The sequence below is a fragment of the Paralichthys olivaceus genome, chromosome 12, assembly GCF_024713975.1.
Source record: "Paralichthys olivaceus isolate ysfri-2021 chromosome 12, ASM2471397v2, whole genome shotgun sequence".
In the NCBI taxonomy this organism is placed as follows: domain Eukaryota; kingdom Metazoa; phylum Chordata; class Actinopteri; order Pleuronectiformes; family Paralichthyidae; genus Paralichthys; species Paralichthys olivaceus.
In genome coordinates, this window is record NC_091104.1 from 6,178,872 (window position 1) to 6,191,835 (window position 12,964).

The following is a 12,964-nucleotide window of genomic DNA, read 5'->3' on the forward strand; positions in this document are numbered from 1 at the left end:
TTTGCAGCGTCGGTTAGGATGAAGGGAAGTTTACCCGAGGGGACCTGGAATAACATGAAATGACATAACGTGACGAGGCAAACGTGTATGACGCGACAGAAACATGCCGCATTATTATGACGACATCATTTTTATACATTGGCGTTGTGTTTGATTGACATGAGAGAGTTTGAGGATAAGTTGCAGATCTTAGTGACCAACAGCAGATGTTTGGGACAGATGTTCGTAACTTAAGAGTCATTTGTTGTTCCGGCCTCTGCTAAGTCAGCCCCACCACAGGCTGATCAGACCTCGGTGTGTGGCCCCAACGTCTTGGGGCCCAGGTTGGCTCTGTCTGAGACATATGGAGGCAGCTCGGAGTGGAGCCACTGCTCGTTTATGTCAAAAGGGGTCAGTAGAGTCGTTTCATCCTGTCAGGAGACCGCCTGGACCTTCTGAGACCCCGGGTAGGACCAAGAACTCTGCTGGAAGGACAAGGTATCCCATCTGGCCTGGGAACACCAGGTGGACTCTGTTGGGAGGGATGTCTGGAACACCCTGACTGCCTGAGTGATCCGGCCTCGGGTAAGAATAAGAAGATGAAGACACAGTGTAGACACAGGAAATGCTTGACTTGGTTATGACATAAATGTGAAGACTGCAACCAGGACTTCAAGACTGAACTCGTACCATCTCTGACATAACTTATCATAAATGCCACATCAAACTATTTAATAACACCACATGTACGATGGCATAACATGACAGAAACATACTGTCCCATGACAGAACATGATTGGACATGACATAAGAACATAAACCACAGTACATGTACGCAGGATTACATGTCTCAGGCTTCTTTCTCGGCTCCAAACATGGAAACGTTCAGGTGCTGCCCATTATCCTGAGAACTTATTAGTCAGACATCTTGAGGACCTGTTTCAAACTGACGCCCGAGGAAATAAAAGTATTTAAGTTTAAGTTGAGGGGCTGCTCGTGTTGCAGGGCTACAAGTGCTCATTTCCCTCCACATCAAGGTCCCCTGTACGTTGAAGCTGAACTTCTTCAAACCACCCGACCCTCACAAATTACAGACCTTCACAACTATACATTTGAGCTTAAGTGTCACCAGAAAAACCTGATGGTGCTAAAAAAAAACAAAAAAAAACCTCAACAATTATTGAAAACAAACTTTATCACCTTTTTCCTCAAAGATTTTAGTTTGTGTCTAGTTTCTTGTCGTGCAGCAGCTCCTGTTTTCTCCGTTTATCATCACCTGCGGCTGTTGTGCCACAGGCGCCGACTGTTTGAAGTGTAATAGTCATTTTCAACTAACAAAGAACTTTGCTGACACGTGAGCTGACTCACAACACGGTGCGTTTCCTCTCCTGTTAAAGACGACGTTTCAGCGTTCTGTCATTTCTGTTGAATTCCTAAAGTCGATCAACTGTGACCACCTTCACTAACGCCCGATCATTGAGCGGTAGGTTTGTCCCTTAACATACAGATGATACTCAGCTCTCTGTGTACATGGTGGAGGAAACACTTATACAATACAACTATACTATACTATACTAGTGCCTGTGCGAAAAGAAGACACATTTACCCACAGTGCATCACAGAGTGGGAGAACAGCTGAGTCACAAACAGGACGGTGTGTAACTGTGTGTAATCAAGTGGGATGGAGACTCGGAACTACACACAGTCTGAAATGACTACACACTATTAGTAAATAACCTGCTGTTCAGTACATGGAATGTTCTGTGTTCTACTAAATACTCAACACCTGTGGTGGGATGTAACAAAGTACATTCAGCAGATTTGTCATGTATCTGTACTTTACTTATGTAGGTTTACTTTCCCAATATCTGTCATTTCTGTTTAAATGTAATTAAAAGTACTGACTTTACTACTAATGTTGTTTGAGTACTTCCTCCACCACTGCTCGATACTATATATTTATATATATATATAAATATATTTATATAACCTGTTGCCCCGATGCTTTAACATCATCGCCGGTGGAGACCCTCTCAGCCGTGTGAGAAATGTAGCACCATCCCACAACGTACTCTGAGTGAAGAAATGATGAACTGGGGCCGACCGCAGGAGAAGTCTGCTGAGGTCTTGTTTTAAACTGGAGCTTGAAAAACACGTAATTCAGCTGCGTAAAGAAATTATGGTTCAAACTGGGTTAACAAGCATTGTGTCAGAAAACCAAGAAAACCTCTTGGACGTAAATTTAAATATGCAATGATGAAGTCATAAAAAAAGAGACACGGCGGCTGCTGCGTTGACATTGATGATTGAAAACACATCGGAAAAATACATAAAACCTCCAGCTCCTCTGTCAATCATGTTCACACATGGGCGAATAAAAACCTCTTAATCCACAACATACACGTGTTTAGGCAGAGGTCGAGTCAGGATTCTGGGTAAAATGATCAGTTCTTACTATTTGAGTAAAGGGATATCGCCCTCTAGTGGCCACCCCGTGGATCACCATTAACAAACCCTAACTCTCCATGTGTCACTTCCTAAATCTGGGAATCCTGCAGATCCTGTCGGGAACACGAGAACAGAGGAGCTGGAAAATATTTCCCCTGACAGGTGAAGCTGAACAGACTCACTTCTGTTATCATTCAGCAGCGGCTACCGACTTTAAACAGCCACAACAAGAAGCTCCATTTTAAATCATTTTATTTACTTCAAAATATATTGAAAAAAATCAACGTCCATAATACAACATTTAGAAAAGCGTGTTCTAAGTAACTAGACATTTAAAATAATCCAGTTATATTGATATACATTCTGTTAAGTTGACCAACCATTACAGTTTAGTTTAGTTCACATTTTATCACCAAAACTCAAGACAATTTCGTTTTTGTCATAAATGGCAGCATGTGCAATAGTGTCAGGATTGAAATGTGCAAAAATATTTTCATTTCAGGTTCTAGTAGTGTTACTCAACGACCTAGTATAAAAACACTACTTGATCATCGGGGTTAATTTGAGCGGCATTAGTGACTCTGTGAATTACAGCCTCATTTAAAACATGTTAATGTTTTTTCCTTATTATTTTTCCATTCTTGATCTAAGTGCTTCCTCTCCTGGCAGCACGGTGACCCTGCAGTGACTGCACCAACCATGCCTTCCCCTCTCTGAGTCGCTCTATCAGCGGCTGATCTTGTACACGACATCTCCGACCTGCAGGATCCCCGTCTTCTTCACGGTGTGCAGCTGTCCGAACAGCGGAGCCGACTTGTAGATGTCCTTCTCGGACGGTTTGCACCGACGGTAGCTGTGAAAGAATCGTCAGCGGGATGAGCTCAGACAAATATGAGATTATAAGATAAAAAATATAAGCGAACACGATGTGCTTCATTTCATCAGATGATTTAAAGAAGCCAAATTGAGCAGAAAGGCAAATATATTAATCTTCCCTTAAATATAGTGAGTTAAAACTTTACCTTTTCAGGGTTTCCAGAGGCTCTTTCCTGTTGATTATACCAGTTTCAGGGTCAACTGTGGTGAAAATACATCTGTGCACAACAGAAGACACCGTCAACTCCAACAAACACATTTCAACATCAAACACTTTAACTGACAGTAGATTTAAAGATGTAATTTGCATCCAGGGAATCGAACCCCAAACTAAATGAAGTGATCGTGATCAGGCACGTTACCTTCCACATGACATGACGCGCTGCAGCCGCACGTTGCCAATCTGGACCTCTTCCCATGAGTCCTATTAAAAGAAGAGCAGTTGGTGTTGGAAGTTTTTGGATCCAGAGATACTTTTAGTCGAGGCTGCTCACACTGAAAAGGGCAAAGTATTAGTCAGAAGTAAAGAACCGAATGATTTTCAAACAGGAGGGAAAAACCACACGGGCTGTTCCTTTTACGTTTTGTGGTTCTGATCTCATCCAAACATCTGGTCTCTGGTTTTATCTTTGTCCGTGTGACCAGGAGAAGACAGAGTCATGTTTGCAGATGTAAAGCTGAACCACACACCTCCTCGAATGCCTCACAGTCACTTATCACGATGTTTGGGCGGAAGCGGTCCACCGTCACGTCCTTGTCCAACCTGCTGCTGAGATCCTTAACCGAGGCCTCCGACAGCAGCATCACAGGACCGACATCTGAGTACGCCACCTGCTGGATACATGCGACAACACCACAAGTCATATCACAAATGTCAGTATTTGAGATTTTAAATCAGAGGGAGCTCGAGCAAACACAAAGCGAGGAGGACTGTATTTTCCCATGATTAACGCACATTAAAACCTGCAACACAACGTCACTACCTCGTGCTGTGGGAAAAGAAACTCCATCTCCACCGACCTCCTGGCCTTCATCTGCGGTTCAAAGTGCACCAGGCGAAAGGTTTTCTCCTCCTCCAGATAACGAGTGAGCCAGCGAGACGCTTCCTCGCCACAGTCCCGGCCCTGGATGTCACTGCCAAACACTCTGCGGCACGAAAAAACAACGAGAAGCATTACACAAGCCTGAGGGCACGGCGGGAGCAGAAGTACACAAAGTAAAATAACCATCATTTCAAAGTTTGACAGTATGTTTTATGATCCGCTCTTGTAATAATACTATGTATAATATCCTGAGATGACAAAACAAGCAGGTGTTCTGGCTGAAAATGATTCTAATCATCAATTAATCATATGTTTTATATTAAAATACCAACAGGTGTCAGTCAGAGAACACTGTGGGGGTGGATTTAACCTGCAGTCCATGATGTTGTTGTCAGGCTGGTTGACCGGAAACCTCAGCTCCTCCATATTTGGTCCGTTCAAACAAACCTGACCTCCCTCACAAGTCAGAGACACCAGGACGAGACGAGGCTCCTGTCTGCCCGTCACCATGTGACCGTCGTCTGTCACCACCAGCCAGTGTCTGCAAACAACACAACAACTGTGGGGTTCCCTCGTTTCTCCAGTCACGACACTCGAAGATTTACACGAAAGTTGAATTAAAAAAAAAACGTACATTACAGGTTGTTTTAAATCTTTTGGGCTCTCTGAGGCTCAACAACAACAACAACAATAATTATAATAATACACTTTATTTCTCTTTAATTAGATCTATATATTTATATTTTAACACTTTTCGTAAAAAAGGTACACAAAGTTCAACGGAGAGAAAAAAACATTTGGCATGATAGATAAAACAAATCAAAGTATTATTGATAAGATTCATCTGTGTGTGGATTAAAACGTGTAATGCAGGTGTTGACACGTGGTTGCACTTGTTGTGTCCTCTCAGTGTCACAGCTGCAGGACAGGACACGTTTGACTGCAGGTTCTGGTCCTGCTGGGACACAGGAGCAGCTGGACTCTGGACATCGAGTCTCACTCACCGGTCCAGCATGTGTCCAAACTTCAGACCGACTTTGACACACTCGGCCAGAGACAGCGACACCGCTTTGGCTGATTTCAGCGGGTGAAGCAGCAGCTGAGAGACGACCCCCACCCGGACCAGCTCCTCGGTCCTCCTCAGGTACTTGTATCCGAGCCCGAGGCCCAGGGCTGCGGCTCCGGCTCCGAGCAGAAGAGCCGCGGTTCTGTTCTGGGTCAACAACTTCACGTCCATATTCAGTGTTCCCGTGACTTCCGATCACAAAGCGGAAGTGGGGGGGGACTGCAGTTCCCTAGGGGGCCTAATGGGGGCTGCTGCTGTAAGAGCACACATGCAAACAGGAAAAGCACGTGCAAATAGAAAAAAATCATGCAAATAGAAAAAAACATGCAAATTTAGGAAACATCAATCTGTGACACATATGCTGAAAAAAGTCACATCACGTGCTAAATACAGAACCGTCACTGAACCGACACTGCAAATGTTTCCAGGGATCCAAAAAAGTGATGACCCTGCTGTAGTTCGATGATTTGTGAAGTTCCGTCACCACTGACGAGCAGCAGACGTCGGTAAAGTCACAAAACATTGAACTGAAGCCGTGTTCATCACTGTTTTGGCACCACCGAGAAAACTCTGGCTCCAAATGAGCGGCACAAGATGGCAGCTTCCATATCCAGGATATCTTGGCTTCGTTTCTGGATGGTGGGAGGAGATGGAGACATGTCGTCCATCTTTACACACACAGTCAGTGGGAGTAAGAGTTAGACATCATCACAACTGGAAGTAAATCCCTTTCAGATAACACGTTTGAAGTTCTTTTCTTACTCTCCAATTTTTTTATTTTATTTGTACGAACCTGCCAGACGGTTAATTGATTATGTCCAATTGAGTGAAAGGAGAATTACTGATTCTGCAGCAGAGACAGTAAGTGCACTTTCACCAAATTGGCATCACTGTGTGACTGACACCTTTAGTTTCAACCTGCCAAGAATTAAAATACCAAAAACTGAGAAGAAATCAAGTGACGTAATGTCACAGCCGACCTTCTCAGTGGAACTATTTTTGTCTTTGACATAGATACTCAGGTCTGTGGCCGAAGTAGAAAACAGCAGATGCTCCAGCCACAGGGGGTCAATACAGGGATTTGTCGAATGGATCCTCCTTCTGTTGCTTTTCTGTGCACATCTGATGGCTGAAGGCAGATTCACCGGCACAGAGCCAGCGCTTACAAACTGTTTGATGATGCGGTGGGAAGAGAATTTTCATAACGAGCTAATCTCTGTATTCTCTGCAAATGATATTATGATTCTGTTCGAAGTGCACGCAACAAGTTAATTGAATTTATTTTAGGCACAGATGATTTTTTCTCAGACCTTCCTCTAATCATTTTCTTTTCTGGAGTTTCTCTTTAACAAAGACTGAAAATATAACCTTCATGAACGGAGGATTTATTGCAGGACAACAGCCTCAAAAATAACTATTACTCTTTATTAAATGGGTCCATGATGTGTGAAAAGTTTCCTAGGAGATTTCCAGGAAATTACTTGAAAGAGAAGCTCGATTTAAACCAGAGTTAATCACCGTTCACTATCCAATCAATACTATAAATGTTAATTATGTACGTATGTTGATTTGCCTGAAACATACTAATCTGTAAACTAAAACACAATAGAAACTCTCTGGAGTTAATTCACGACATAAATCACAGTTTCTCTATAATCTCAGCCAAATTACATCAACGCTTTTGAATATTATTTTTTATTATTTTATGGACCCGCAAATTAAAGCATGAGCTGAGCTCCGGTCCGATTTTATGAAAAAAATGAAGATGGCTGCTGCAAGGTCAAGTGTTTCTGTTATTCCGTCCACCTCTCTCTCGGCGGCACGACGATGAGCTGGATATAAACAAATGTACATCCTGCCACACACCATGTACGCATCCTCGTAGGTTGTCCGGAACTGGACTTGAGTCAGAATTCCCAAGGGGAAACCATCTGCACCAAACGGTCATCTCCATACATTCAGCAGGGACGTCACACGTTGATAAACAGCATGGAGGTGTAGGAACATATATATCCAAACTCTATAGAAACATAAATCTACTTTTGGATAACTGCGATGAAGAAAGTTCTTGTGGGTATCTAAGTACTCAAACATCACTACGCCCCTGTCGTGTTTAAAAAGGTTTTTTATTTTCCGAGCACCGAGGGAAGCCTGTGTGTGCGACAGGATACAGTACTTGTAAAGATGTACACTCGTTTTCTGGGTCATTGGTTTTTAAAAGCAAATCAAAATCAGACAGAAACAATCATCTCTTCTCCTCTAACATGTGACACTCAGGTGTTTCATGAAGCGCAGGCCTCAGTTTGTCACACAGGTGGAATCTGAAACCTCGAGGCAAAATGTCCACCTGCAGATTTATCACCAGACTGTGACGTTCGGTTTATTACCTCTGCCAATGTTTTCACTGATGTTTGTTTATTGAAACTTTTTCTAACATTGCGAGATTGCTTGCCATTTTTGTGAAATAATCTTTGGCGTGTGCAGAATGTGAATATCTATGATCAGGGGGAGTTTGGCTCGGCTCTCAGACGGCCCCTTCATCTCCAAAGTAATAAAATCTAACATTTAATTTTGTTCTGGCCACGTTCCCGTCATCTGGAGTATAAATACATTCATTACAGCACCCCAGTACTCTTTTGAGAGACTTGTACTTTATTTGATTTCTGTTATATTCAAACAATTCAATTAGTCAGAGTTAGAGATGATTATTGGATGATTTTAGTATTGATACTTATATATTTTTCTGTATCTCTGTATCATTACTGAAGTAACGATTCTGAATGCAGGACTTTTGGCAGTTTGCTGATGATAATGTGAGCGTAAAGATTTTATTATCTAACTGATTGACGTTGTATTGATGTGTATAAATAAATTAATAGTTGTTGTTGTTTTAAGGAAAACTGTAAAATACTCAGTGGTTCCAGTTACTCAGATATAACAATATATCTTTGTTGTATTAAATCCCACACTGAATCTTTTTGACCACTGACTGAATAAAACACAAAGCGCAGTCAGAAAAACTACCCGTCACTAAATAATGGAAATGTATTTCTTTCTGGTCAGTCGTGATCAAAAACTCTTCATTTCTGATTTGATTTTCAAAAAACTGCCATTTGCTGTGCGACTTCTAAACCAATCAAACATCTTTGGGGATAAAAGCTTCTGCTGTAGCTGCCAGAAATAAACTTCACATCTTGTCGCCTACACAGAAAAAAAACCCGTCTGAAAACTAAAACAGACCCAGAAACACAAGAAATAGTATCTGAGGGTGGATTTGAACGTTTCCTTCAGTCACACAGACTCGGTCTATTGTGGCATATTTGTTTGCGACTGACAACCAGCTCATCATCCATTGTCCAAACAGAGAAACACCCCCGTCTCTCCCATCTGCCACTGCAGACTGCTTCTATAAATAGTTTGCGTCCACTGTTTGATCCAGATGTGATTCTGTTTGATGGTGGATGAGTTCTGTGAAGCGTCGCAGATGTTCAGGCCAAAAAAGAGCAGGGGAGAGAAACACGATTTGAGTCATAGCCCAAACATGAACCTTGATGGGAGAAATCTGTTGGATATTTAATTTGATTTTTTTGAATTTGAGCTTTTCTGTGTTTTCCGCCGCCGTTGTTAACAAAATGTTAAGAGGTGTCAGTGCTGGTGAGTGTCTACTTGTGATTACTGGACTTTGCCGATGATGCAGTTTTTACCATTTTTACCATTTTATCGAACTTTCCCACTTTTACACGTTACATAATGCATCAGCGTTTCAGGCAGAGAGCACTGACACACACAAAAACAACATAACAGAGGCAACTGCACATGTGAGTCATGTGAAGTTGTGTGTGTGTGTGTGTGTGTGTGTGTCAGTGCTAGAACGGTTCTGACAGTCACAGTTTGTTTAAATCAAGTTTCATAAGGCTTTAGAGTCTGGACTGATTACTCTGAGATGAGACGTGAAACAATAACAGAAATGAAAAATAACAAAGCTTTGAGAAAAATAACTGTAAAGTGAATGAACAGTAACAGAAACATGAAAGTGGAATTTGCTGCAGAGCTTGTGCAAGGTGTTTCAAATATTTCATTTTTCAGTTCAGTCTCCTTCAGCTCCTGTTCTGCTCTCACCTACAAACTGTTCATGTGTTCATGTGACATCCTACATGTTCACGCCTACATGGCTCTTGAAAGCACTCTGCACGCCCCCTGAAACAACGGAAGTCAAAACACCGGCTGCTGCTCTTTCTTAAACACATATTTGATTAAGATTTTGCTGTTGACAGTACTGTATGTGTGTTTCCCTTTTTCTGCCTCCTACTGTTGCTCGACTGGGATTATAGCACCACAAGCATCTACTTGCAGTCGTGTCTCAGCTGTGAAGACTGCCAAGTATCCATCGTCCGCTCGGCACGGTACACTTATCGTGCCGTACTGAAATCTGCGCGGTGAGAGGCTAGACCGAGCTGCGTCTCTTGAACACGCTGAACGGGGAGAGAAAGCGCAGGCCTGTTGTTGTGGAGTTTATGCTCGTGCACTGACGTGGACTGCAGACGCAGCCTGTTGATCCAGGCTCCATGTAGGGAGAGCAGTTGTTGATCTGCTGCTGCAAGTAGGCATCGGAGAAGGTCAGCTCCTGAGGGATCATCGTGGGTATGGAGCCCTGCAGCTTCTCCTTGCTCCGGTACCACAGGCAGGAGCATATAGTCTGGAAGTGAAGCACCTCTGTGTAGGCACCTTTTAAATCTTTAGCCTTTGTGCTGTCGTTTGCTACAGGAGTGGAGGACGTTGAGGCTGAGACCGGTATAAGACGAGCCACCTCACCTCTGGACTTGCTGACGGACATCAGGGCCTTCTGTCTGGCGTCCCTCCGCTCGTCCTCAGTGTTCATGGTGAGGAAGCGAAGCACCACCAGGTTCAGAAACGCTCCAATCACTGTCAGGCCCATCAGGATATAAACAAAGCAGAAGGCGACGTAGCGTGGATCGTTCTGCAGCGCGTCGTCCCTCTGCAGGGCCACATAGTCTCCGAAACCGATGGTAGTGAGCGTGATGAAGCAGTAGTAGTAAGCGTGGAGGAAGCTCCATCCCTCACAGTGGGAGAACGCCACAGCCCCCACGCACAGAGTGCTCATGCAGGAGAAGAAGCCCACGGTCACCATGTTCGCCATGGAGACCTCGGTCTGACGCATTCCCAGGCACTCCTTGGCTTGGTGCAGCAGGTACCTGACAAACGTGTTGATGCGCTCGCCCAGGCTCTGGAACATGACCAGGGTGAGAGGGATCCCCAGGAGGGCGTAGAACATGCAGAACACTTTCCCTGAGTCGGTGCTGGGCGCTGCGTGGCCATAACCTGTAGGAGAGCACATCACATTGTTACCCTCAGACACTGTGACCATCATCTTGAATCATGTCTGAGCACATGCAGCAGGCTTTAGTTTCAGTTTGACACCAGTCTCCTGTATTACATTATAACTTCTGGACTTAAATCCACAGGAAACCAACACACACTCCCAATAAATTCCTCTCACTGATGGAAAAATCCAGCTCCACTGTTCAAGCTTGACGTTATTATTGTGAATCAACAGCTATTTTCTTATTTTACTCCCACACTGTTGTGAGCTGGGATGTTGTAAACACTGGAAATAAACCAGAGACGTCACATTCTCGGTGTAAATTAGCCTTAAGAAGCCTTGTTGTAATAACCGGTGCTGAACCAGGGCCTTGCTCATGTTGTGTTGCTAATTTGGGGTTTTAGTGTTTTTGCAAATGTCCCACGTTTCCAATTACACACAATTTACACCTTTTGACTCATCATTGTTCTGTTTTAACCAAAATAATAACCCTGACATTTATCAGTTTAACCTTCCGTTAACTGGGAAAGCCTCAGTGAGATTAAACGATTAAATGAATGTTATTATTAATTCATTAATAATAATTAATTTTATACGGGTGGCCCAGAAAAATAAAGGAAGCAAACGCAGAGTTACAGACAGACAACACAAAACAGTGCTGCTTCTTTACACATTCATTGTCTTTGACTTGTCTTAACGGAGAATAGAGAAGATTTTGTCTCATACAAACAATATGTGCTGTTGTATGCAAAACATCAGACACCAGACTGTTGTGTACATAACATGTTTTTGAGAGTACATAAGGTACATAAGTAAAAGTAATGTATGGTGTTACATGTTATAATTAACATGCGTAGAGATTAAATATATCTGCTGTGCAGTTTGTAAAAAAACATTACATCTATAAAACTATTTCTTAGGGTAGGGTCTGTGCTCTGCTAAAAAAAACAGTATGTCATAAGAATTACTGAAAAGTAATATATAGACTATATAATGTGAAGTATATAGGAAATCAAATGCAAATATACATGATGGACGTGTAGTTTGTAGAAAATTAAATGATGCAGAGTTTTTCTTGACTGTAAATATTTCTGAATTAAAATGTTTTTAACAATCTATAATGTTGAGCAACGACAAATAATTATGTATAATGTCAAATGCAGGTATATTGATTGAATATATCTCTTGTCTAGTTCTGACATTGTAATAAACTTTTCTTGACTGTAAATAAATATTTCTAAGGGACTTTGATTTTGAGTTGACTCGTGTAGATTCGTGTATCTGTAGATTCGTGTATCTGTAGATTCGTGTATCTGTAGATTCGTGTATCTGTATCTCACTGCTCCATTGAAATGAATCCGTCTCTACGTCATTATCAACACACTCGATACAAGTATTGACAACAACCCACCGATTGTCGTGATCACAGTGATGGCGAAGTAGAAGGAGCCCGCAAACTTCCACTGGACCCCCGCCTTGTGGGGCTTGAGCTGCAGGACGACGAGCTCCAGCTCCTCGAAGTTCGCTTTGGTCAAGTTGTATTTGCGCATCAGCTCGTACTTTCTGGCGTCGAGCCTCCTCTTGTGACTCTTCTCCTGCTTCGACTCCAGGGTCTCGAACACGGCCGCCCCGACCACCAGGTAGGTGAGGATGCTGACGATGAGGGCGAGGGTCCTGGCGTTTTGTCTCTTCATGGTAAAGAGGGAGGAATAAATAGTCTTTGTGCAGGTGGCAGCTGAAGACTCCGTGCGCCCTTCTTCTCCTGACGCACTCCGGATCCGACAGAGGGGACTTTTGGAGATGGAGCCGTTCTCTCGGCGCCACCCCCACATCACAGTTGGGTTGCTACTGTATTTGGACTATTTGTCACCAGCATATATTTAGATTCTGCTGGAGAAAAAAAAAACACACAGGGCAATCCCACAGATCCTCCAGGAGCAGCAGCCCTAAACCAAGAGCGCACCTTCCTGGAGCCTTTACGCACATCTCCTCTTCCCTAACTGAGGCCAAATTAAACCGCGCTGTGTTTCCTCCTTGCAGAAATGGTTCGGTTCCCAACAAGTAGGCTAAAGTAACGTGGTCACATATGACTCTGGCGTGTGTGATTCACGTTTATTCTCTCTGGCAGATACAATATTTACCCAGTGGCTATTTAAACAGACTTGCTCTACTGGCTTCACAAGTTGTCTAGCAACCTAATGACAAGCCACC

The 12,964-nt window shown here is 43.1% G+C and overlaps 2 protein-coding genes across 3 annotated transcripts; both read right to left on the reverse strand.

Annotated features, from left to right (window-relative positions):
- Positions 1 to 2,662: 2,662 nt before the first annotated feature.
- On the reverse strand, positions 2,663 to 5,626 carry marc1 (mitochondrial amidoxime reducing component 1). 2 transcript variants are annotated; one of them, XM_020105637.2, is made up of 7 exons: positions 5,351 to 5,626; positions 4,717 to 4,887; positions 4,287 to 4,449; positions 3,994 to 4,134; positions 3,666 to 3,727; positions 3,450 to 3,521; positions 2,663 to 3,280 (listed from the first exon to the last, which is right to left on the reverse strand). In XM_020105637.2, the coding sequence occupies exons 1-7, from the start codon at positions 5,581 to 5,583 to the stop codon at positions 3,154 to 3,156; spliced, it is 969 nt and encodes a 322-aa protein (XP_019961196.2). In that variant the 5' UTR covers positions 5,584 to 5,626; the 3' UTR covers positions 2,663 to 3,153. The 2 variants fall into 2 exon arrangements, with proteins under 2 accessions (XP_019961196.2, XP_019961195.2); XM_020105636.2 differs by having other exon boundaries at positions 3,994 to 4,137; positions 5,351 to 5,624.
- Positions 5,627 to 9,704: 4,078 nt separating this feature from the next.
- On the reverse strand, positions 9,705 to 12,717 carry kcnk3b (potassium channel, subfamily K, member 3b). The gene is made up of 2 exons (XM_020105638.2): positions 12,165 to 12,717; positions 9,705 to 10,752 (listed from the first exon to the last, which is right to left on the reverse strand). The coding sequence occupies exons 1-2, from the start codon at positions 12,583 to 12,585 to the stop codon at positions 9,857 to 9,859; spliced, it is 1,317 nt and encodes a 438-aa protein (XP_019961197.2). The 5' UTR covers positions 12,586 to 12,717; the 3' UTR covers positions 9,705 to 9,856.
- Positions 12,718 to 12,964: the final 247 nt, after the last annotated feature.

What these genes read in the sequence shown, in the direction of transcription:
- marc1 (XM_020105636.2), bottom strand. Translation starts at nt 5,583, where the DNA reads ATGGACGTGAAGTTGTTGACCCAGAACAGAACCGCGGCTCTTCTGCTC. An exon ending in AACAACATCATGGACTGCAG is followed by an intron (nt 4,450 to 4,716) that starts GTTAAATCCACC and finishes TTCGTGCCGCAG; the next exon opens with AGTGTTTGGCAGTGACATCC. An exon ending in CGCGTCATGTCATGTGGAAG is followed by an intron (nt 3,522 to 3,665) that starts GTAACGTGCCTG and finishes TGTTGTGCACAG; the next exon opens with ATGTATTTTCACCACAGTTG.
- kcnk3b (XM_020105638.2), bottom strand. Translation starts at nt 12,585, where the DNA reads ATGTGGGGGTGGCGCCGAGAGAACGGCTCCATCTCCAAAAGTCCCCTC. An exon ending in CACTGTGATCACGACAATCG is followed by an intron (nt 10,753 to 12,164) that starts GTGGGTTGTTGT and finishes GCTCTCCTACAG; the next exon opens with GTTATGGCCACGCAGCGCCC.